This window comes from Euleptes europaea, chromosome 14 (genome assembly GCF_029931775.1).
Source record: "Euleptes europaea isolate rEulEur1 chromosome 14, rEulEur1.hap1, whole genome shotgun sequence".
Lineage (NCBI taxonomy): Eukaryota > Metazoa > Chordata > Lepidosauria > Squamata > Sphaerodactylidae > Euleptes > Euleptes europaea.
The window spans coordinates 184202-209572 of record NC_079325.1 but is presented as its reverse complement, the minus strand read 5'-3'; the positions used below and the strand labels follow the sequence as shown (position 1 = coordinate 209572).

General features: G+C 54.2%; 1 protein-coding gene across 1 annotated transcript in view; it reads left to right on the top strand.

Moving 5' to 3' along the window:
- DSCAML1 (DS cell adhesion molecule like 1) overlaps positions 1-23883 on the top strand; it is a 161259-nt gene extending 137376 nt beyond the window's left edge. The window contains exons 19-32 of the mRNA XM_056860252.1: positions 1345-1484; positions 8007-8160; positions 8258-8375; positions 8502-8665; positions 9610-9708; positions 12707-12895; positions 15941-16228; positions 16358-16513; positions 17256-17286; positions 18823-18941; positions 19470-19622; positions 21274-21468; positions 21732-22043; positions 23290-23883. Of these exons, the coding sequence (XP_056716230.1) occupies positions 1345-1484; positions 8007-8160; positions 8258-8375; positions 8502-8665; positions 9610-9708; positions 12707-12895; positions 15941-16228; positions 16358-16513; positions 17256-17286; positions 18823-18941; positions 19470-19622; positions 21274-21468; positions 21732-22043; positions 23290-23741 (2570 nt within the window). The 3' untranslated portion in view covers positions 23742-23883. The remainder of the gene's footprint in view (positions 1-1344; positions 1485-8006; positions 8161-8257; positions 8376-8501; positions 8666-9609; positions 9709-12706; positions 12896-15940; positions 16229-16357; positions 16514-17255; positions 17287-18822; positions 18942-19469; positions 19623-21273; positions 21469-21731; positions 22044-23289) is intronic.
- The last annotated feature ends 1488 nt before the right edge of the window (positions 23884-25371 follow it).

Sequence of the window (25371 nt, the reverse complement as noted above, 5' to 3'; positions counted from 1 at the left end):
AGTGCTGCAGGATCACAACACAATGGCCTGTGGCGAGCGTATTGGCTTAAATTGCTGTGCCCCAAACTGAACATAATACACTTGGTGAGGTCTAACCAGAGCAGAACAAAGTGATACCATCACTTCACGTGATCTGGACACTATACTTCTGTTGATACAGCCCAAGATCCCATTTGCCTTTTTAGTTACAGCATCACACTGCTGACTCATGTTCAGTGTTTGGTCTACTAAGACCCCTAGATTCTTTTTACACACACCACTGCTGAGACAAGTCTCCCACATCCTATAATTGTGCAAGTGATTTTTCCTACCTCAATGCAGAACTTTACATTAATCTCTTTTGAAATACATTTCATTAGTTTTAGGCTTAGCCCAATTCTCCAGCCTGTCAAGATCATCCTGTATCTTGGCTCTGTCTTCTGTGGTGGTGGTGGTGGGAATCCATAGTCTACGTCAAGAGGATGAACGGCTCTTGTTCTTCATGGGCGCTGGTTCTCTGGGCAGCCTGGCACATGCTAGTGCTATCAGTGGAATGTGGGTGTGTGCCGGGGAACAGGATGGCTGGCCAGAGAGGCAGTGGCTGGCAGAGGCTGTGCCAGAGAGGCAGTCCGGAGGGTGTGAATGCACAGGAAGCCGTAGCGTTCATCAAGGGGATTCTGCCAAGTGCAGCCAGGCACCCGTGGGGCAGTAGGAGGTGGCAATAGAGAAGGGCAGGCTGGCAGTGGCAGCGGCAGCGGCAGCGAAGCAGCGCCTGTTGAAGGGGCTGGCCAAGGGAACGGCTGCCCCCGGGAGCAGGGCCACAAGGAGGAAGCTGGCCTTTTTTCTCCTCCTTGCTCAGCCCGACACCTCCACAGGTTCTAGGAGCCTCAGCTGGAAAACGCGTGCGCTGGCCTGGCCTACTTTGGAGTCCATTAAGGCTTTCCCCAGTGTCTCAAAGGCTGCATTCTCCATTGGCGGAGAATGTGGCTTCCATGCTCCAGTTTCAGAGCCTTGTGGCAACACCAATGCCAAGTAAAATGCATCTTCAGCTGTGGGGAGCATGCGCTGCGCAGGCACCTCTGTGGATTTGTGATCCAGGCATTTATGTGTTTGTACATGCTCAAGAGAGAGCCAGGGTTGATCCTTTGGAGTCCACTGCAAATGTGCATGTGCAGCTTTTGAAAATCCATATGGGGGAGGTGGGTTGAGGCTGCCCCCGACCTACATGCCCACCCCCTCCCACATGAAGGTGTGCCATATTGTCAGGAAATGAGGTTTCCTCTGGCATGCTTCGTTTGGCGTGCAAGTCAGGGGGAGCGTCTTCTCTCTAGGCTAACCTCCTGTGCTGTTTTCTCTCTCCTCTAGTTCCTGGCCCCCCTGCTGGAATCAAAGCGGTCCCTTCCTCTGCCAGCAGCGTGGTGGTGTCTTGGCTCCCACCCACCAAACCCAACGGGGTCATCCGAAAGTACACCATTTTCTGCTCCAGCCTTGGCTCTGGTCAGCCCGTGAGTAGGCCATCGTGGAATTGGGGCAACAGGGTATGAGGGTTTCCCCTCCTTTGGTTTATTTTGCTACCCCAGCTGCCTGCCCTCCCTTTGATGGCTCAAAGCGAGTAAGCCATGGAAGGAAAACATGACGTCCTTTCCTCTAAATCAAGCTCAGTCTAAAATTCTGCTGGGAGTCACTTTGGGCGTGGCCTTGCCTGGCATCCCAGGTGATCGCTGGGATAAAAATCTCCCAGAAGGATTCTCCAGGACCCTTGGGCTAGGGTAGTTCCCCAAGAGGATGAAATTCCTCTGCTCAGCCACACCGTCCAACTCTGGCAAAAAGAGGTTCGTGTCCCGAGGCCGTTCTCAGTCCAACCTAGACAGGGAGAGATGCAATGGATGGGGTGGGGGACCCAGCTAGCCCCAGCCCCTGTTTTGGTCACAGTGGTGGTTTTTCCCTGGGGCTCCTTCCCTGGCTTTGAAAGAGGTTCAGCCAGAAATGTCCCTTCAGCGTCAGCCTCGGCAGGCCCCTTTGCTCCCGCGGCCAGCCTCTCCCCTGGCATCCCTCCAGTGAGCTTGGAAGGAGGGAGGGGCTTAGCCATGGAGAGGCGTGTCCTGCTCTCTTTGGCCTGCCCCTCGTTGCTTAGTGCACTTCTCAGCACCGCCTGTCCTGCCTCTTTCTTCCAAGCTGGGCTGGATTTTTGTAGCCCAGGGTTGTGCTGTTGACTGGCCCATCTCAAGTGGATTCTCCTCTCTGTCCAGTCTGGACTGTCTGGGGGCCACTGCCTGTTGCCTAGTGTGTGTGTGTGTGTGTGTGTGTGTGTGTGTGTGTGTGTGTGTGTGTGTGTGTGTGTGTGTGTGAGAGAGAGAGAGAGAGAGAGAGAGAGTATGGCTACAAAGAGGTTTGGTCAGATGTTGCTCATTGTGTTGATAATTTCATCATGCTGCAAAATACTCTTGTCCTTAGTTAGCCTCGTAGCCCCCGCCCCTTGAAGAGGACTAAAATCCTGACTACCAAAGAAGAAGTAACCAGGTGTCTTCCCCCACCCCCTTTCTCTGCTGAGGAGAGGGCTGGATCCTGCCTTCTTTGGCCCCCTCTCTGCGTCCAGCCAATGGTCCTGGCTGTTGACCAACGGTTTGAAATGAAGTGTTTGGTTGTGTGCCATTTTGAAATGTCCTGAGAACTGGGTAATACATTTGGTATATACAGTAGATAAAACATCAGTTAGATCTGTGGAAGCTGTCCCTGGAGAAAAGGGAGGCGTGATTGTTATTATTGTTATTGTTACAGTAAAGAGTTATGCCCCCCTACAAAACTCCCCACCCAGGGCTTTGGCAGCGTGCTGCCCCTGTCCCTGCTGCATGCAGGAGAGGGAAGGTGGACGGGAGGCGGACTCCTCCCTCAGATTCATTTCAGCGGCTGAGCCCCTGGTTTCCAGGGCAACATAATCCTCTCATCAAAGCATCTGGTGAAACCACTGGGATCTGATATTGTTTTCTTGGCATCTTGTCAAAGCTGTCATTTGGCTTAAAAATTATGTATGCAATGTAATATTTATGCTTGCATATTTAAATTTGGGGTATATTTAAATTTTATGTACATAAGGTACATGCATACACATTGTTCTTATGAATGTATCCAAAGCTATCTACCAAGCCCTCTGGGCCAAGACTTTTGACATGTGGCGTGCACAAGTCAACACCAATATGCACACAGCAGTCTCTATCCCTGCTGGTGAGTGTGTGCATAGAAATAGTGCCCAAAATGTACACAGCAGAGCTGCTTCTAACACAACCTCCTAATTGGAGGGACATCGGCACAAGTGCCTTCTCTCCCCGTGCTGTCGACCCTGCCCTGTAGGCACTCTGTACCGTCTTTCCCAATCTTGCTATCAGAAATTGATTGATTGATTGATTGATTGATTGAGAGAGAGAGAGAGACAGAGAGAGACAGAGAGAGACCGAGAGAGACAGAGAGAGTGTATTTCACCCGGTAGGGTTTGGGTCATGTATGCACCCCAATGCAAACAATGACTGCTAGTCAAGCGGTTCAGGGTTTCTACTGATGGTCCTCCAGATGGGTGCTTTTCCATTCAGCAGAGAGGCCTGGTGGCCCTGGTTCCTTGTTTTGAAGAGGAAAACCCTGAGCAGCAAAGCCACCATGGTACTTTGCTCAATAGCTTCTAGTTTTCCCAGCATCTTCTTGGTATAGAACACCCCTTAGGAAACTTTTGATGTGTGCTTTGCATAGTCACAGAATGGCTGCAGCCATGATCTTGGGCTCCTCTGTGAAATGGCTGCTTTGCTGAAAAAGGAAACTTCCCTTCTCTCTAAAAGGAGATGTATAATCTTCAAGGGCCCAGGTAGAGCACATTACAGTGGTCTAGCCCCGAGGTTACTGTGGCACGGCTCAGTGCGGCCAAATCAGCCAAGTCAAAATAGGGGGACAGTTTCCAGGCCAAATTCAGACAGCAGAAGGCACATCTAGTTACTGCATTAATCCATTCTCTTCCGTAGCAAAGTAGGATCCCAAATTCTTAAAGGGGGCAGCCAAAGACAACTACACCCTATAAAACGTGGAGAGAACCCTGGCCTTGCTCCCCTGGCTCCACTTCTGTCTTCTGGGCATCCAGCTCCATGGGGCTCTCCCTGAACCACCGGCAGACCCTGGCATAGAACTGAAGCAGCAGCCCCAGGTGACCTACCCAAAGAGATGCTCCAAAGCTATGAAGGAGCTTCCCCATGGATGTTATGGAGCATCTGAGATCCTACGGGACATTGTGGTGCCCTGCGGGAAAGACCACTTCTTGCTGACTCAGACTTCCCAAACACAAGGCACAAACCCCTCTGGGGCACTTCCTCTTAATCCAGTCTTGTGCTCAAAACGTTTCTGGATTGTGGAGGGGCTGAGAATGTCCAAAGGCCCCACAGAAGGGTGGCGTTGCTCTGCTTGGGCAGCCCGGGCAGCCCTCTGCAGGCTGGAACCAGGCACAAGAGGGCCCAGGGAAGGCGTGTTGGAGGTTGGAGGTCTGGACACTGCTGTTCAGCTGGAATCCTGAAGCCTCCTGGGTCTCTTGCTTCCAAGTAAAACCTGCTCAGGGCAGACAGGATGCGTCCCCTGCACTTGACAAAGGCAGCACAAAGAAAGAGCTCGCCAGTCCTTTTTCAAGACTGGAGTCAGCCACTCTGAAAGACCGCTCCGTTAGACAGAGCAATTTCAAAACCAGTTTTATACAGAAAAGAACAAAGTGAGGGCAAAAATTGAGAATTTCAGTCTACGGTAAATATGATGCAGTAGATGAGGTACTGCAGAGACCACTGCCTCAATTGTGAGCATTTAATTAACCATTTAATTAAGCCACAGAAACAGACTCCATCAAAATCTTGACAAGAATATGCCATGGAAAACAAAACAATGGCCCACAGACTGGAAACGATCCATTTACATTCCAATTCCAAAGAAAGGAGACATCAAAGATTGCAGCAACTATCGGACCATCGCATTAATTTCTCATGCAAGTAAAGTGATGCTCAAAATCTTACAGCAAAGGCTGTTACCATATATGGAACGAGAAAAGCCTGATGTTCAAGCTGGTTTCAGAAAAGGGAGAGGCACTAGAGATCATATTGCAAATATACGCTGGTTACTGGAGCATATGAGAGAATTTCAGAAGAAAATCAGCTTGTGTTTCATAGATTACGGCAAAGCTTTTGACTGTGTGGATCATGAAATGCTATGGCTGGTTTTAAAGGAAATGGGTGTGCCACTACATCTGATCGTTTTAATGCTCAACCTGTACTCTGGACAAGAGGCCACAGTTGGAACAGAATTTGGAGAAACGGAATGGTTTCCAATTGGCAAAGGTGTCAGACAAGGATGTATTTTATCTCCCTATCTCTTCAATCTATATGCAGAACATATAATTAGGAAAGCTGGATTAGATTTAGATGAAGGGGAGTGAAAATTGGAGGGAGGAACATTAATAATTTGAGATATGCTGATGACACTACATTATTGGCAGAAAATAGTGAAGATTTGAAACGACTACTGCTAAAAGTTAAAAGAGAAAGTGCCAAAGCAGGACTACAGCTGAACATCAAGAAAACAAAAGTAATGACTACAGGAGAATTACACAACTTTAAGGCTGACAATGAGGAAATTGAAATTGTTCAAGACTTTCTATTCCTTGGCTCCACCATCAACCAAAAGGGAGACTGCAGCCAAGAAATCAGAAGGAGATTGAGACTGGGAAGGGCAGCCATGAAGGAGCTAGAAAATATTTTGAAGTGTAAGGATGTGTCACTGGCCACCAAGACTAGACTAATTCATGCAATCGTATTCCCTATTACTATGTATGGGTGTGAAAGCTGGGCAGTGAAGAAAGCTGATAGGAAGAAAACAGATTCCTTTGAAATGTGGTGTTGGAGGAGAGTGTTGCGGATTCCATGGACTGCCAAAAAAAAAAAAAAATCAGTGGGTTATAGATCAAATCAAGCCTGAACTGACCCTAGAAGCTAAAATGACTAAACTGAGGCTATCGTATTTTGGTCACGTCATGAGTCGACAAGAGTCACTGGAAAAGACAGTCATGCTAGGAAAAGTTGAGGGCAGCAGGAAAAGAGGAAGACCCAACAAGAGATGGATTGACTCAATAAAGGAAGCCACAGCCTTCAATTTGCAAGATCTGAGCAAGGCTGTCAAAGATAGGACATTTTGGAGGACTTTCATTCATAGGGTCGCCATGAGTCGAAAGCGACTTGACGGCACTTAACACACACACAATTAACTATAGCAAAACATCCCATTTATTAGGGCCTGAAAAGTTACAGCCGAGTCGTCTGGGCTTGGAGTTTTATAGAGTTCTGCTTGTGAGGGAGGTGGGGTGCATGCCTTCTGACCACTCGCTTGAAGGCAGAGCTGAATTGCTGTTGGCTGTTGTCATTTCAAAGTAAGAACAGCAATTTTGGGCTTCTGTGCCCCAGAAGCCCTTGGTGTGACTGGAAATCTGGTTTTGGATCCTTATTTTTCGTGTGTGTGTCCCCCCCCCCCCCCGTAGTGGAGAGAGATCTCCCAGGAGCTTTTCACAATCCACTTGGGTTTTCACCATCCCCAATACTTGGGTGTCATCTGTTAACTTAGAATCATAGAATCATAGAGTTGGAAGGGACCACCAGGGTCATCTAGTCCAACCGCCTGCACAATGCAGGAAAATCTCCCCCCACCCACACACCCAGTGACCAGAAGATGGCCAAGATGCCCTCCCTCTCATCATCTGCCTAAGGTCACAGAACCAGCATTGCTGATAGATGGTCATCTAGCCTATTCTTAAAAACCTCCAGGGATGGAGAGCCCACCACCTCCTGAGGAAGCCTGAGGGAACCGCTCTGAAGAGAGAGAGAGAGAGAGAGAGAGAGAGAGAGAGAGAGAGAGAGAGAGAGAGAGAGAGAGAGAGAGAGATTGTTTACATATTTCTTCCCAACGGGGACCAAAAGCAGCTTACATCATCGTTTGTCCTCCTCCATTTTATCCTTGCAATAAAAGCCCTGTGAGGTGGGGCAGGTGGAGGGCATGTGACTGACCCAAGGTCACCTGGCAACTTCTGTGCCAGCGTGGGGAGGACACCCGGGGGCTTCCCAGAGCCCAGCCTGGCAGTAGCCCTGTCCGCGTCCTACTGTGAACGCATGGACATCTGTTTGTGAGGAAAGGCCTGTGCTAGTTCACTTTACAAACTGAACTGGGGACCACTACCTGGACACGTGGGGTCTCAGTCATGACGTCAGCCGGACATGTATTGCATGTAACGTGAGAATTACTCCGTGCAACCAAGTGTGCATTATAAATAGATTGTACAAGTGGGGACCCTCAAGAAACTTGCAGAGAGGGTGCAGGCCCTTCCTACCTCCAGGTTAAACCCCACAGTATGTATATATTTTTTATTTCCAGAATTTTCTGCAGATCTAGGGGGTCCCCCAAGTCTGCAGAAACATCTGTTGGGGGTCAGTGTGCTTCTCATCTGTGGATTTAGGTATCCACAGGCAGGGGACACTCTTTGGAATTAGATATATAGATGTGTTCACTGTAACTTGTAAATAGGGCTACTCTAACCTCTGCATCACACTGCAAAAACAGGGTCTCTCCCACCCCCCAAACAGTGGGGGAACATGTTAGCTTTAAAATAAGAATTGGGTCAAACTGATAGGTAAGATTTATGCTCCCCAAACCCAGCTCCGGTTTCTTGAAAACTGCAAAATCTATCATGAGAAATAAGCTGATTTCCGAAGCTACCGGGGTCCTTCGTTTTATTCAGTCTAAGGTATTCATAAGAAAGTGTGCATGAGAGAGCTGAAAAAATCTCCATAAATGTAAAACCGTGTTTATTTCCAAATGTTGGCACTATGGTCCAATTGTCACCACCACCACCCCTGTAAAAAAACGTGGGGCGCTTTCTCCCTGCAACACTTGGGGGGGCGGGTTTGGCATTAGTCCTCCCACCCCCTTCTTGCCCCCCGTGAGCAGCAGCTCTTTGACTCCTTTTCCAGGCGCCCAGCGAGTACGAAACGAGCCCCGACCAGCTCTTCTACCGCATTGCGCACCTGAACCGGGGGCAGCAGTACCTTCTGTGGGTCGCAGCCGTCACCTCGGCTGGGCGCGGCAACATCAGCGAGAAGGTCACCATTGAACCCGCTGGGAAAGGTCTGACTAAGGGCAGGGGGAGTTCAGGGTCGGTCTGGGCAGCCAAGGGTTGCGAACCCTTCCTCATCTCTCACCACCACCACCCCTCCACTTGCAGCCCCTGCCAAGATCATTTCCTTTGGAGGGACGGTCACGACGCCATGGATGAAAGATGTGCGCCTGCCCTGCCACTCCGTTGGGGAGCCTGCCCCGGCTGTGAAATGGACCAAGGACAGGTAAGTGTGGGGGGAGCGGCAAGGGGCATGGCATGGGCAGGCTGCTCCTGGAAGCCTCTGGCTGACGCCAGACGACCGGGGGCCTTCTTTCTCACGCCCGTGGCGGGGCTTCCCCTTCCCCTGCAGCGAGGACTCTGCCATCCCGGTGACTGTGGACGGGCATCGGCAGATCCAGGCCAACGGCACTCTGACCCTGCGCTCAGTGAAAGCAGAGGATTCTGGCTATTATACCTGCACAGCCACCAACACGTGGGGCTTCGACACCATCATTGTCAACTTGCTGGTCCAAGGTGAGCTTCAGCGGAGGAGCTTGGCCCCCCACTCGGCGGCTGCTGCCTTCCTTCACAGAGGCTCTCGGCTGTCTGCAAGGGGGTGGGGTGGGGTGGGTGAGGGCCAACCAGGGCCAGCGGGCAGGGCCAGAGAGGGAGAGCGCTCAGCCGCCATCTTTTACCTTGGCTCCCAGCCTGAGTGGAGATTTCCCTTCGCATTCGCCACGGCAGCTGACCGGCTCCTCGGCTCCTGGCTGCCAGCGCTCTGTGGGTCACCCCACCCACCCCAGAACACATTGAATATTTGCTAAAATTGAATTAGGTAGTCTAAAGCAAGCCAGGAGGTGGGGTGTGTGCTAAGGCTGCACGGCTGATGGATGAGGTGGCTTGCAAGGCCCTGGCACAGAGGACCGCAGGGCCAAGCGTGGGATGGGACAGCCTTGCTCATACGACAACTGTCCCACTCACGTTGAGCTTTAACAACTTGCTTTATTTCTTGGTTGAGAGTGGCAGAGGAACACCTGGGGGGGGCCACGCCTCCCCCTCCTCCTTGCTTTCCTGTTCAGTTACCGCATAAACATCTAAGGCTATGAAAGCCCTTTGCGAGTTTTCTTCAGTTTTAATCTAAAATGGATAACTGTCCACCTCTGTGTGGTCCAGGAAGCGGACCCTCCAGATGACACCTTTGCTCAGAAGTCGGTGGTTATGTGGGGGACCCTTTCATAGCCATGTTGCTTCAGCCCAGGACCCCCCCTTTTTTTTTGTCCTGGGACATGGATATTTCTCTGATTTGTGAGCGAATATTCCTTGTCTGTCGGTGACATTTATGCTTATCACTATGCCGGAGGCTATAACGCCTGGGCCTCTGTGCTTGCTTCAGTCAGTGAATGAAATAAAAAGCCCACCTTGACTGGGGCAGCCCCACAGCACCGCCCGGCTCACGCAGCTCTTGTCTTTCTCTCCAGTCCCCCCAGACCAGCCCCGGCTGACGGTATCGAAAACCTCCGCGTCATCCATCACCTTGGCATGGATCCCCGGTGACAATGGCGGCAGCTCCATCCGAGGTAAGGGCCAGCATATCTGAGGAGAAGGGGCAGCCTGCCCCCTACTCATGCGCCCTGCAGAGCAGGAAGCCCCCTGGCAAGGGGGAGCTCTACCGTTCCAGTTCTGGGAGCTGGCAGAATCCCAGGAAGGGGTGAGGTGGGCTCCTTTGCCTTCCTGCAGGGGGATGAAGGAGCCCCTCGGCCGCAACAGGGATCCTTCCTTGGGGATATGCAGCCAGTCCCAGGGGCTTCTTGCCCCCCACCCCCACCCCCAGGGGCATTTTAGAGCCACGTGACTCCCTGGTTGGCCCGTCTCTCTCCTTCTGTGGCCCAAGCTAAGGGGGCAGCATTAGCCAGAGGGGAAAGGAGCCCCCTGTGTCTTCGTTGCCAATGCTGACTCCACACTGAGAAAAGCCAAGCAAGAGGACCCGAGTGGGGGTCTGGGGGCGCTCACTGAATGGAGTAAAAGGTGTCAGGAATGGGGAAAGTCAGCAAGAAAGAGGAGAGAAATCAGAACGCTTCCATGGGATGCAAGAGACCATGAGAGTCTGTACAGTCCTGGCCAGCTAGGATAAAGGGGGGGGGGGGCTGGAAGCACACATGCAGCTGTCTTTTGCTGAATCAGAACCAGGTTGGTACAGCTAAGTCAGTATTGTCTACTCGGACTGGCAGCGGCTCTCCAGGGTCTCAGGCAGAGAAAGGTCTTTCCCATCACCTCCTACCCCCTTGAGCATCGGCAGTGGAGATGCTGCCAGAGAGGCCCTGGGACCTTCTGCATGGCAAGCAGGCACTCTACTACTAAGCCACGGCCCCTCCCCATATTTCCCACCTGGTCTCCCACAGCCATCCTGTGAGGATATGGTGAACACCTTTCTTGGTGCTGCTGGCAGACAGCCTTCCTGTGAAGAGGCGCCCAGTGTCTCTCTCCTCCAGAGTGCTCCGCAGCTGGGAAGAGGAGAGGAGAAGGGTGGGGCCTCCGTGTGGCAATTAATTAAAAGGAGGGATGTAATTACATGCCCTTCTCCCCAGTCACTCCAGTGGATGGCTTCCTTTCCTTGTCACGAGAGCAGAAGAGCGCGCCAACAGGCCACCTACAGCCAATGTCCAGAAACATGATAGGCAGACCTATCACCCGTGTGGGGAGCTGGGCAGGGGGCCGTTGGGGGGGTGCAGGGGGGGCCCTCAGCTGCCGCCTTTGGAGGGCAAGCGTCGCCATCTGCTGGAGAGACCCGAGGCAGGCGTCTCTTGCCTGGAGCCGAGGCAAGAGACTGCGCAGATGGCAAAGGAAAGAGTTGGGAAAGAGGGCGGGGGGGGGGGGGAAGGATTTCTCACCAGGTGCATCAGTCTCTGTGGGCCTGATTGGGGAAAACGCCATACAGTGCAACGGTAGAGAGTATGAACCGCCAAGTCAAGCAGCCACACACTGGCCCTCCAGTGGTGCCTCTCCCCCCCTCCCGCCTGCCCACCTGACCCTTCCTTCCTCCGTGGGCATGTGTAGAATGAAACCAAAGCACCACCCTGGCAGCCACCCTGGCAGTCCTGCTGGCAAAGAGCTTCCCCTAGAAGGCGGGGACTGCCATCCGTCTGGCAGGGGCTCCTCCTGACCCGAGGAGCTGGGGCAGCCAAATAGGAGCACGGCTTGTGTTCGAGGCTCCACAGCCTGGCCCAGAGGTGTCTGGGCCCTGCCATGCTCAGCAGGAGGTGGAGGGAAGCAGTGGGAGGCGGCGGGAGGGGGGGCTGTTCTCAAGTGAGGAAAGGCCTGCACCCCAAGGCCTTGGCAAGACAAACATGCTCAGCCAGGAGAGGCTTCTCACGGCTTTGAACCGCAAGGGACTGCCGATGGTGTTCGCGGTCCCCTTTGTGCTGGCTTGTAGCCTGGCAGTTTGCGGGCACCCATCTGGCTTTGTCCGTCTCTTTATCGGCTTCATTGGGTGGGGGGATTGTAATCTTGAGAACACCTGTTGTAACTGCCGCTGGTGTGAGTCCCTGTCTGAAGGAGGGGAGCAGCTGCACTTGTCACGGAGGGCTTGACTGTAGACTGTGGATTATTTTATATGGGAAGCATGAAGGCAGGATGATGGGCAGTGGGAGGGTTTTCAGTAAGAGTTGTGGTAAGGGCAGGAAAGAACCAGTCCAGGAGCGCCTTCGAGACTAACCAAATTTCTGGCAGCTTTCGTGAGCCATGGCCCCCTTCTTCAGAGCTTTCCAGGGGGTCAAGGGTGTGCCCATTGCAGAGCTGCACAGCCAGTGGTGCCCAGAAAATGCCCCTGTGGCCCCTGTGGCGTGAAGATGGTTGCAATCCAGGTGGCATCATCTCTCGAGAGTTTCCATCCTGAGTGTCCAGATGAGTTTGGGGCTTCACCGTGAACATGGCCAAGCTCTTGAAAACTGGTGGTTTAATAGAAAAGCAGAAACAATTTCAGCGTTGGGCCTTCCTTTTTGCAGCTGTTTCTCTGCATCTCCCTCCCCACAGGCAGGCCTAGAGCTCTTTGAGGTGCCCCCTCCATGACCAGAGTAAAGACACGGGTGCATAACTGGGCCCTCTGGCATCACAGTCGCCTCCGGGCAGTTTGAAGCCATGTTACCTGCTCCGATCCTGAAGGGGCCTCTGGCTGTTTTGCCGAGGTTCGCTTGTGCAGCGCATTTTCCGTGCAGTGGTAATTGTTGAAATCTGAGCACACAAATGAATTAATACATGCATAAAAACATTGGCATTTATGTTCCTGGGATTATCACAATGTCCTGGAGTTCAGGGAACAAAGGAAAAGGAGGGTTAGGATCCCCTCTCCTGGCAGTCATTTCGTTGAAAACAAAACTGCCCCCTCCTCACATGGGGATTTCCTTCTGCTCTGGAGCTCAGACAAGAGATGTTTCACAAGCCACAGTCCCTCAGCCAGTGGCTGGCGCTCCCTCTCTTCTCGGCACGGCCTCACCCGACTGTTGGGGTGGGCCTTGTCTTGTCCTCCCCCCCACCCCACCCCCGTGCACACCCATGAACTGCTGTGCTCCATCTCCGTAGGCTTTGTGCTCCAGTACTCAGTGGACAATAGTGAGGAGTGGAAAGACGTATTCATCAGTTCCTCAGAGCGCTCCTTCAAGCTGGATAACCTGAAATGTGGGACGTGGTACAAGGTGAAGCTGGCAGCCAAGAACAGTGTTGGAGCTGGGCGCATCAGTGAGATCATTGAGGCCAAGACGCACGGCAGAGGTAAAGGGTTCAGCAGGTGTGTGTGTGTGGGGGGGGGAGATGGGGAGCCCCTCTTTCCTGGGCTGGGAAGCTTCGGGGCTGTTAGGTAAAGGTCCCCTGTGCAAGCACTGGGTCATTCCTGACCCATGGGGTGACGTCACATCCCGACGTTTACTAGGCAGACTTTGTTTACGGGGTGGTTTGCCAGTGCCTTCCCCAGTCATCTTCCCTTTACCCCCAGCAAGCTGGGTACTCATTTCACCGACCTCGGAAGGATGGAAGGCTGAGTCAACCTTGAGGCGGCTACCTGAAACCAACTTCCATCGGGATTGAACTCAGGTCGTGAGCAGAGCTTGGACTGCAGTACTGCAGCTTACCACTCTGCGCCATGGGGCTCTCCTACGGGGCCATTAAGGCACAATATCTGGTCACTGAGGCTCACACCAAGCCAGACTCTGGGCCTGTCAAGTCCGTCTGCCCTGTTCTTGTCTGGCAGTGGCTCTCCAGGGAAAGGAAGGCCTCTGACACTGCCTGCTGCTGGATGCTTTTAGAAGGAGAGGCCAGAAACGGATCCTGGAACCTCCTGCATGCAAAGCAAGGGCTAGACCTTCTTCAGGGTCAAAGGACACGATCAGGCTCTGCAAACTCCCTTTGGGTTCCCTGCAGCCTCAGAACAACTGTGGAAAATGGCTTTTAAAAACACAGCCCAAATGGGCTTGGCGTGCCACCCTACGGGGAGGAAAGGCTCCTGGCCTGGATGGGAGCCTTGTCATTCCTCCAGCCAGTGCACCCAGCTCATCTGATCCTGGAGAGAATAGAAATGCATCATGACTAGTAGCCATTTTGACTAGTAGCCATAAATAGCCCTCTCCTCCATGAACATGTCCACTCCCCTTTTAAAGCCTTCCAAGTTGGCAGCCATCACCCCATCCTGGGGCAGGGAGTTCCACAATTTAACTCTGCGTTGTGTGAAGAAATACTTCCTTTTATCTGTTTTGAAGCTCTCACCCTCCAGCTTCAGCAGATGACCCTGCGTTCTAGTATTATGGGAGAGGGAGAAAAACTTCTCCCTGTCCACTCTCTTCATGCCATGCATAATTTTATAGACCTCTATCATGTCTCCCCTCAGCCTCCTTCTTTCCAAGCTAAATAGCCCTAAGCGTCTTAACCGCTCCCCATAGGACAGTTGCTCTTTTCTGCACCTTCTCAAGCTCTGCAATATCCTTTTTGAGGTGTGGTGACCAGAACTGTACACAGTATTCCAAGTGTGGTCTCACCATAGATTTGTCCAAGGGCAATATGATAGCAGCAGTTTTTATTCTCTATTCCTTGTCTGATTATGGCCAGCAAGGAATTTGCCTTTTTCAAAGCAGCCGCACACTGGGTTGACATCTTCATTGAGCTATCCACTACCACCCCAAGATCCCTTTCTTGGTCTGTCACTGCCAGCACAGATCCCAACAGTGTATATGTGAAGTTGGGATTTTTTGCCCCAATATGCATCACTTTTTTTGCCCCAAGATGCACACACAGTCCAGTGTGGGCTGGTGCTGGCTGAACAGAGGGGTTCTTTGTCTTCCTTGTTTCTCTGCTAAGACGCCCTTCTCCCATTCTCCCTGTTAAGACGCATCATGGTCTGGAGGCAGATTGGGGGGGGACATGAGACAGGACATATAACTTACATGTCCCTTGTCCCCTCCCTCCCCCCCTTCCACACTCTGAGTGAAAACACAGCTCTGTTTCTTTGAAGTGAGTTGCTAGAATGCTTCGATGGAAAGCTAAATTAAGAATGTGACAGCAGCCCCTCCTCATCCATCAGTCCGTTTTAACCATCAATTGGTTTTCATGCTGCTGAGCGTTCTAAGCTGGAGGCCAAATGGTACAGACTGCAGGCCTTTCAAGGACTCTGTAGGACCAGGTGGGCGGGCTTCACACTCCAAAGCATCTCCCTTTTCCAGTTTGTTTGCCAGAGTTCTGCAACCCCACAGCTGGAGCCGGCCACACAGCGGGAAGCCCCCAACCCCAGCCCACCCTGGAGCCAGTTGTGATTATTCGTGGCCCTTCGTGACCCACATAAAAGACCTCTTCCTGTACAAACCTGTCCTGAGCACCTGGCAGCAGCCGTGGTCCGGCCCTCGCAACGCCCACCTGCAGGCAGCCCGCTGCTACTGCCACTATCTGGGGGAGGCATGCTCAGGCCCAGGATTAAACCTTATGTCCAAATAGATGTGCCCCACCTTTCCTCTCAGCTCAGTGCAGCTCAAAAGTAATAATTAGATCCCTACACATTAAAGCCACATAAAAGAAGAACCCACAAAAGCCTTATGGCACCTCCCGAAGGTCTCCTGCACGGAGGCTGCGCTCACCTCTCCAGGGAATGTGTGTGTGGGGTGGGGGGGTCACAGTGCAAAGGCCCAAGCTCTGGTTGATGTCAGGAAGGCCCCCTAAGTGGGGGGGAGCCATCACATGGCAGCCGGAGGTTCATAACTGGTGCACAGGGCAATGGAGAAAGAGACTGCCCTTGCGATCTGGGTGCCAAGGTGGTAAAGGGTTTTAAAGGCCACCACCAGCCCCTTGAACTGAACTCAGACACAAACTGGTGGCCAGTGAAGCTGTTTCCAGAGGGGCATGAGATGCCAGCCCCTGGTGATATCAGGGCTACCCTATTCCGGCCCAGCTGTAGTTTCTGGGTTGTCTTCAAGGGTAGACCAGTGTGGAACATGCCACAGTATTCCAACTGTGAGGTTGCAAAAGTGTGCCTCAGCAACGGCCAGTGACTGACAGGCATGTGTGTCCGATGAACTCCCTAGAGAGAGGCGCAGGAGCAGCGAGGCCAGGCAGAGGCCGCTGGCCTTGGCAGTGGGGGGCCAGCCCGGCTCTTGCAGGGTGGGCTGGAGAGCTCAGGCCAGCTGGGGCTCCCTCTGACTCCTGAGCCAAGAGCGTGCCCCCTGCCAACCGCTGGTGCAGTGGGAGGGAACCTGCGGCCCACGCCATTGCTTGCCAAGGGGCCGGGCCTCTTGAGTGCCAAGGGGCCGGGCCTCTGACTCTCCTTCCGCCTGTCCCCAGAGCCCTCCTTCAGCAAGGAGCAGCACCTCTTCACCCACATCAACTCGACGCACGCCCGGCTGAACCTGCAAGGCTGGAACAGCGGGGGCTGCCCAATCCTGGCCATTGTCCTGGAGTACCGGCCCAAGGGCACCTGGGTGTGGCAGAGCCTGCGCGCCAACTACTCCAGCGAAGTGTTTCTGACCGAGCTGCATGAGGCCACCTGGTATGAACTGCGCATGAAGGCCTGCAACAGCGCCGGCTGTGGCAATGAGACCGTGCAGTTTGCCACCCTGGACTACGATGGGAGTGAGTGTGAGCCCCAAATGGAGAAAAGTGTGTTTGTGTGTGTGTGGGGGGGGGAAATGCCGCACAGCCTGTGGGACAAAAGCCCCCCCCCCCCGGCCACCACTCTTAACCAGAGCCTGCTGGAATTAGGTACCATCCCGCCCATCAAGTCTGCCCAGGGGGAAGGGGACGACGTGAAGAAGCTGTTCACCATCGCCTGCCCTGTCATCCTGGCCATGCTGGGGGTCGCGCTGCTCTTCGTCGTCCGCAAGAAGCGCAAGGAGAAGCGGCTGAAGCGCTTGAGAGGTGACCTTGCTCGGGCTCTCGGGGGTGGGAGGGAGATACACAGGGCTTCCTTGCCAGCAGCCTCCCAGAGGAGCCCCGTTGGGAAGGGTCCTCGTTTGTGGGATGAAAGCGAGGGTGGCCGCGTGGCCGAAGGTGCTGGTCGAGACAAGCCACCCGATGGACTGCACACACACACAAAAGGCTGCCCTTGTCCATACAAGGAATAGAAAAGTTGCAAGGTGACACGCTGTTCCAATGGAGACTTTGCAACTCTTAGAAACTGCCTCGATGTCTCGTACCTGTTTTCAAAGAGCCAAAGCATCTGTGTGTGCAACCAATGCCGCTGCTTGAGGGTGGTGGAGAAGGGCCAGGCGTCTCTGTCGATGGCCATCTCAGTGCCAGTGTGGGGAAGGTGGGCTGGCCTCTGTCCCAAGGAGCGCACGGCAAAGCCAAGAGGGGCCGTGGAAATGGGGAAATCCCCTCTCCTTGGGAGCCAGTCCAGCAGGGACAGAGGTGTGTGAGGGCGAGGGGCGCGGCTTCTGGCCTCCCTCCACCCCTCACTTCTTGCTTCTGCTGCCTCCCTCCCTGCCTTACTGGGGTCGCCAGTCGCTCTCTGTGGGAGGCCTGTGGAGCTTTTCCCCTTTGGGAATCTCCCCAGCCATGAGAGGGAGCCCCGGGCACCCTCGGGACGAGGGCGGGCCTCGCCTGCCTTCTGCCCGGCTGTCATCACCAGGCCTCCTCATTCTGGGTTTTCTCTCTGCAGATGCGAAGAGTTTGGCTGAGATGCTCATCAGGTGGGTCCTGACCACAGCCGTCGTGCTCCTCTCACTGTTGGGCCTCCAGGCAGGCTAGACGCCATGTGAACGCCTGGCCACTGGAGCTCAGATAAAATGGCGCCGGGCAGCAAGCAACGCCTGCTCCCTCTAGACCTGGGCCCCTTGGCCGAGGCAGCACTTTGGTCTGCCCGGCTGCCTTCTCTGCCCCTCTGGATGGGCCAGGCAACAGAGAGGCCTGGAAGGGAAATTGGGACACTTGCTGTGGACTTCCATTTTCAGTGGTTCCGTAACGGGGGCTGCGTTACAAGCAGGGCACTCTTGTTAAAAAGGATGCTAAGAGGAGGGCTTCCTCTCTGCCCCCAGACAAAAACCTGGAAAAGCCACTGGCTCTCCCCCCGCCCCAAATAATTACAAGCTCGCAACAGAAGGTGTAGAGACAAACAACTATGAGTCAAAACTCAGGCACGCTTCAGCTTAGCCATATAAGGAAAAAAGAAACCGTAGCATGTACGGAGCTAGATTCGAATCCGGTAGAACCTTAGAGACCAGTAAGATTTCCAGGGTATAAGCTTTCGAGAGTCCTTCACCAGAGAGTTCCCTTCACCAGATACCCTCTAAAACTGTAGCATGTACAGGCAAGTCCTCCTTTCAGATGCCAGCAGGGTAAGACAGGCACCAGTAGAGAAGCCCTGCTTCTTCTCCTGAGCTCATTCGGAGAAGGATTTTTTTGTATCTCCCCTTCCCACCATCTGAGGCTGGGCAGTTTTGACTTCTGAGATACTGAAAGGAGTTTGTGTCCAAGGGTGGGAGAGTTATTTTATTTTCTGCAGAGACCAGTCTTTGGAGAACCCATCTACCAAAGGCAGCAGCTACATAAAACTGTCTGCAGCACGCTTCCCCATGGGCACTGTGGCACCTGCCAGGTGTTTTTAGAAAATACGTAGTGCTTTTGCCCAGCAGGGCTTCCGTTTGGCCATTGGCAATCTGATGGGCTGCGCAGATTTTTAAAACGTTGCTTCTGTAGCCGCCGCCACAGCACAAGGATCTTCGCTGTATGACTGAAGACAAGCTGTGTATGTGTGTGATAAAATATTTTAAAACAATACATTTGTTTAAAATGACACCCTGTTAAACAGTTTCTGTCTGAAATGTTGAAGAGTTACTACACATGACCTCATTCTCTGTTGTGGTGGCCATTCTGTGGCTGCTCCCACCATCCAGGGTCAAAATCCCAAATATGGCCACAAGCACAAAAGACTGGGCACCCCTAGTCTATACAGCAACGTCTGGCAAGGAATGGGCAGCTGTCTTCTGACTCAATACATGGGCAATGTCCATCTGCTGTGTGTGTGTGGGGGGGCTTTTTGTGCCCCCTTGAAGTAGGTGCCTGATAGGTCTCGTGGATATATTTCAGTGCCTGCTGTGCAGGGGAGTGGAGGCTCTTGTCTCCAGAGCAGCCAGAGGAGGACACTCCCGGTGGGATTTTGGGCCCTTGCCCCCACCCTGCAAAGCTCTGGAGAGCTACTGGTTGACCTCTGCTTCTCTCCTTGGCAGTAAGAATAACCGTAGTTTCGATACACCAGTGAAGGGCCCCCCGCAAGGCCCTCGGCTGCACATTGACATTCCCCGGGTCCAGCTCCTCATTGAGGACAAGGAAGGCATCAAGCAGATTGGTGAGCTCTCCGTCAGACTGGGAACCACGCTTCGCAGGTCCGCTGTCCATGCACCATCCCGCCCTAGTACCGCCTTCCCTGGGGCTGGGGGTGAAGTCAAGGACCGTTACATCGCTGAAGATGCCAAGGACTGGGGAAAGCAAATCCGCAGCTGGGTCAACCAGGGCCCTCATTTCCTTCCACCTTGTATTGGCCAAACGACGCCTCCCTTCCATGGGCAGTTCCTTCCTGGGGGCTGCGGCAGTACCCTCCCCTCTGGCCTGGTGGCCTAGTAAGAACTCCTCTTCAGCCCCCAGAGTCGGGAGTCTGGCCCAAGCAGACAGGTACTATTTTCACGCAGGGTGGGGGGCATGGGGCACCCAGCAAAGGCAGAGAGGGAAAGGCCTGCATAGCCTCAGGCAGCAAACGGAGGGTCTGGGAGGAAGCAGGAGCGCCCAGCGGAGGAGGAGGCGTGGCCCTACTGAAAGCCATCCAAAGGGGCTTCCTAACGGGCTATGTGTGTGTGTGTGTGTGCTCTCTCTTCCCCAGGAGATGACAAAGCAACCATCCCTGTGACTGACACAGAGTTCAACCAAGCTGTGAACCCCCAAAGCTTCTGTACGGGCGTCTCCCTGCACCACCCGGCACTAATCCAGAACACGGGGCCCCTGATCGACATGTCTGACATCCGCCCAGGCACAAGTGAGTATGCTTCCGTGCTTCCCTCAGCTCCTGGTTGAGGGGTGGCTCTCCCCCACCCAAGAAGCAGCGGAGCACCACCGACAGCCCCGCCAAAGGGGGTCCCCACAGGAGGCGAGCTGGAGAGCCCACAGGACCGTGCTGTAGGCCAGCCTTTCCCCAAACCAAGCACTCTTGGGCTCTGAGCTCACAAGAGCGAGCGTCAACCCAGGAGCGGGGCCAGAGGCCAGGCGGCACAGCTAGAGCGTCTGCCAGGGTCCAGCGCTTAAGAGGAGGAGCCCCGCTGGATCGGGCCAACTCTCCCTCTGGCCCCGTGCCGGGGGTCCCCGAAGCAAGTGGCAGGCGTGGCTGGGCCACCTGCGGCTCCATTCTGCCGTCACAGTTAGTGACTGATGGTAGACTACTCAAGCGCTACGGTTTTGTCGGTTTCGTGTCGAGCCATCTGACCCCATGGCCAGGCACAGCAGCCAAGTACCTTGGTGAATTGGGGCGTTCTAGAGGTGGAACAATCTGGGCGATGGTCCCGAGGGCAGAGTAGGTGGGAAGTGACCAGCCACTCCCCGGTGTGGGTGGGTGGCAAAGAGGTTTTAGCCCCCTCCCCTCACGGCACGCCATGCACCATTGCAGAGAGCACTGGAAAAGGATGTGAGCAGAAGGGAGTACCCCTCACTGTGGGAGGGGGAAAGAGCACTGGAGCAGCGTGGGACGGAGGAGGAAAGGCACCGGGGGGGCGGGGGGGCTCCCCCTCCACTGAAAGGGCACAGATGGGGGCTGGCTGTGGCATCCACTGAGAGATGATGTAGCTCTGCGCCCAGCTTTAAAACAATACTTTTTGAAGACCTTGCAGCACAACGTCTTCGTTGATGAAAACGGGTGAAGCAGCGAGGGCCAGCTTGCAGAGGCCTCATAGCGTCCTTTGCCTCGTGGCCCACGCTGCGCCTTGCTCTTTGTATCCTGCCTTCTGAGGCTGGGGATTGGTTTCCGTAGGCAGGTCCTTCCCTGTGGTGGCCTCTGCCCAGGCATTGGCCGGACATGACTCAGCCTGTCATTGTTTTAGGCGCAAGGTCAAGACATTTTCATTCACCTGGGCTCAGTGTTAGTTTTTTTCCCATGGTCTGGGTCAGCTGCCTGCTTGTTTGTGTTATACTGGTAATTGTCAGAAAGGGATGCTGAACTTTGTAATCATTTTATTGTTTTATTTGTATGCTTATTTTGATTGTTTTATGTACCCAGCCTTTCAAAGGGCTGTTCAGCACATGTGTGTTATTTCCACAGAGCATTTGGTGGAGGACAGACGGTTGGGGGGAGGGGGATCTCCCTATGTTTGTTTTCTCCTGTAGATTGACTGGTCTGCAAAGTTTTGTTTTCAGCTTGTGTCTGCTTTTGTCAGCTACCTTGAATCTATGGAGACAAAGCAGGATATCTGATGGTTAAACAAAGCTGGCTGTCCACTGTGGGAGACTGGATGCTGGACTGGACGGCCCTCAGAGTCTGATCCTGCAGGCTTGCCTTTGGTCCTTACCTTGGCCACAGGGCGGGCCTTTGGCCTCGGTTCAGAAGCAGCCAGTTGCCTCCCTCCCTCCTTCTCTGTGCTATTTCTCTGCTTTCCAAGGGCAAACCAGTCTCATTTCCTTCTGCAACGTTGGTCTTTCAGACCCCATTTCTAGGAAAAGTGTGAAGTCAGTGCACATTGCCAGGAACCGATATTCCAGCCAGTGGACACTAAGCAAGTGTCAGGCCTCGACACCCGCACGGACCCTCACCTCGGACTGGAGAACTGTTGGGTCTCAGCACGGCATTACGGTGACAGAAAGCGACAGCTACAGCGCAAGCCTGTCTCAGGACACAGGTGAGTGAAGAGCACGTGCCTTTGGCCAGGGCGGGGGAGGGAGCTTTGCCCAGGCCAGGTGAACATGGAGGCTACCGCTGGCTTGCCCAGCCTCCTCCGCTCCTCTGTGTCTAGGCCACGGGGAGGGCATTGCTAGGTTCATTGACCACCTGCAGGGAAAGGTAACAGTAACCTTACTTTGGGGTTGTGTCACGGTGTGTGTCCTGAGTTATGCACTGGCAGGGGCCGCCACATTCAAGGCTGCTCTCGGCTTGCCCCCTTAGACAAAGGGCGGAACAGCATGGTGTCCACAGAGAGCGCCTCGTCCACCTACGAGGAGCTGGCACGTGCCTACGAGCATGCCAAGCTGGAGGAGCAGCTGCAGCACGCCAAGTTCGAGATCACCGAGTGCTTCATCTCAGACAGCTCCTCGGACCAGATGACCACAGGCACCAATGAGAATGCAGACAGCATGACCTCCATGAGCACCCCCTCTGAGCCGGGCATCTGCCGCTTCACTGCCTCCCCTCCCAAGCCGCAAGACAGCGACCGGGGCAAGGGTGTCGCTGTGCCCATCCCTCACAGAGCAAGCAAGAGTGAGTACGGAGCAGCGACCTGTGCACCCCCCACCCCACCCCCAGACCCGGCACCACTGGAGCTGTCGTTGGCAGCATGGAGGCCAATGGCCAACACTCGTCCCGAGGGCCTCCGAGGCGAGGAATTGCACCCCAGAGTCACTGTTGGGGTTGGGGGGCTCCCGCTGTCCAGCCAAATGGCCGGGAGTCAGGTAGGATCTTCGTTGTACTCAACATACAGCTGATGCCGATGGCCAAGGGAAATATATCACGTGCCCAGGGGATCATCTGTCAGTCCTGTGGTTAAAATGTCCAAAGGAGCACAGTCTTGTTGCACCCACGCGCCCAGTCTGTTTTTCTTTAAAAGCTTGTTTTCAATAACCTGAAAAATAGTAATGAGAATTTTTGTTTTAAAAATAAAAAACTATTAGTCAAACTACAAAGTTTACTGACCATAACATATATGGTCAGTAAACTTTGCATTTTGGCTAAGGTACCCTTTTTTTTTACTCATTGGGTTCTTTAAAAACAATAAAATATAATGAATGTTTTAAATAGTAAGCTCCTTTACACTGTTTTTTGTCAACCCTTTTTGCTTTTTCTGTTTTTACTTGCCTGTAGGTTTATCCCCCCCTTTCTACACCCAAGTGTGTAACTAGCCCTGTTCACAAGTTACAGTGAAAGTATGTACAGCCTGTGTACGGTGTGCACCTGATTGTTCTTTGTATGTGTGTGAAGTAATTATCTTATAACAGCCAGTGCACCGTACACCTGAGCGTGTGATACAAATCCAACATTTATCCAGGAGCTGGACCCAGTTTCTTTTGTCAAGTGAACACACATCGGCTCCTTCTTAAAAGGGATCCCTGTAACACGTGAACAGGGCTAGAGTATACGGGTGTGTGCGTGTGCGTGCGTGCGGATATTCTAGGCTCAGCTGGGGGGTGTTCAAGGGGGCAGAGGAGCGCTCCTTTCTGTGCCAGCAGTGGTGACATTGGGCCACGTTCTAAGCAGTGAGGCTTTGTGGCTGTGGCCCTTCCCGACAGGCCCCGCCTGTAGAAGTGTGGGGTTCTTCCCCACAGCACGGTCTTTGGTTTGGTGGTGTGTGGAGCAGCTTCTCTCCACATCAGGGAAATGAAGGGCAGCTGCAGGCTGGTTATGCCAAGGCCAGAGCGGCCCCTGGTCCTCTGGCTCGTGTTTGGCATCTGCCCCCTCGAGAGCTGGAAGCGTGCCCGCCCCCTCATCAGCTTCTTTCTGCCTCCCGCAGGTGATTACTGCAACCTGCCCCTGTATGTGAAATCCGAGGCGTTCTTCCGGAAGCCGGACCACCCTGAGCCCTGCCCAGCGGTGCCCCCTCGGGAGGCCTCTATCCGGAACTTGGCTCGGGCCTACCACACGCAAGCCAGGCACCTGACGCTGGACTCCAGCAGCAAAGCCTTGGTGGTGCCACACGGGAATGCAGCCACAACCACGCTACCTCAGCGGACTCTCACCATGCCAGGCTTGGCCAGCGCTGCCACGCCTACCGCCACTGCGCCCGTCGCAGCCCCTGCCTCGGGTGCAGAGCCCGCCCCTGCCCCCAGTGGGGAGCCCCGCCTGCCCCCCGCCACCAAAATGGGGGGCTCTAGAGACTCCCTTCTAGAAATGAGCACGTCGGGCATCGGGAGGCCGCAAAAGCAGGGGGCCAGCACCTACTCAAAGTCCTACACGCTGGTGTAGCAGTCGGTGCAAGCCGACACAGACTTTTGCTCTTTTCCTGCAGTATTTATATTGAAATAAAATAAGCTCTTGTACAGAATGGACTTCTTTTTGTATAAATAAAACTATTTTCTTCTTCTCCCAACTTGGGGCAAAAAAATCAGCCAAGGGTGCAAAGCAGTTGGAACTCTCTCTCACTGGAGGCTGTGCTCTGTGCTGCAGATGTTGGAAGGGGCACACAAAAAATGCCCTGCGTGCGTTTTCTCTCCCTCCCCCCTTGCCCGCGCCACCCAGCTGTTGGTTTTGAAGAGACTCCTTTGAGACTTGCATGTTGTTTTACTGTTTGGAAGACACTGGGACTTGCTTCGATTTGCATCTGCCTCTGTGTTAATACTTTTTTCTATCTAAAAAAACCAGCACAGTGTGCAATAAAGTTATGTTTCTATAATAGTGGGATCTTTTATTGGAACGGGCTGTAATGCAGCGTGCTGGGCAGTCTTTTGGGGTAGAGCACACTGGGCACATGGAAGATGACCTCCACAAGCTTGGAGCACAAAGCCCCTGGCCAGCTGCCGAGATCCCGCTTGTCCAACACTTGCATCCCCAACAGCAAGATTGCATCCCCGGGTGGCTTTCTGCTTGCCGCCCAGGGTGGGCGTCCTGGGGCGCCTGCTGCTCTGTTAGAGGGCAGTGCGGGCGTTGCTTTGGGTTTTTAGTGGCCCCCTTCATGAGACAAGGGCAAACTGTGAAGGCCACAACACAAGGCCTGGTAGAACTCTCTTTCTTATGGGTCACCGCAGGAGAATGTGGCCCTTCAGCTGTCCTTCCGAGAGAGAAGAGTAGGTTTATTGGTAAGCACCCACCAAGGTGGAATTCCTCCTGTACCCTCTGACCTTTGAAGCTCTCCTCCCCTTCGTAAAATGGAGTTTGCTAGCTGTGGGAGTGGGGAGTGCCCCCAAGCCTTTGCACCTCATAAGCCATGCCTTGCAGGAAAAACCTGTTGGTGGCCGTAGAAAAAAGACTGTAGAGCCGTGTTGGCGAACCTATGGCACGCGTGCCACTTCCGGCACGCGTAGCTCTCTCTGCCGGCACGCGCGGTTCCTCCAAGCCGCAGGCCTTTCCGGCTCTGCCCCGCCCCGAATGGGGGAGGCTGTAGCCCAGGGCTGGGGAACCTCCGACATCATTGGCGGTGGCCCCCGGACTCTCCCACAGAAGCAGCTGCCATTGCCGCCGCGGGAGCGTGCGCGGCCGGCCAGGCGGGTGGGAGAGCGGGGAACAGAAGCCAGGCGCCCACACTCGGCATGGCCGGCGGCTTCTCCGGCGCCCTCTGGGCCTGTGCGGGCGGAGGGGCGTGGCTGGCCGGTGGGTGCGAAGGAGGCGCCCTCTGCCCCACCCTGCTCGCTTCTCACAAGCCTGCCGCCGCCGCGCCCCACCGCCGCATCCCCCCCTCGGGGCAGGCAGGCAAGCCGGGTGGGAGATCCCCACCGGGCAGTGGCGGCGAGGCCCAGCCGGGCGGGCGGGGAATCCTCCTCCTGCTGCTGCTCGCCCCTGGCACATGGGAGGCGTCCATAGGCAAGGGGCACAGCAGCAGGGCTGGTGGCTGGTGAGCCGCAGGGCAGGAAGTCAGGCGGAGGCTCTGGGGCGCCTCCCT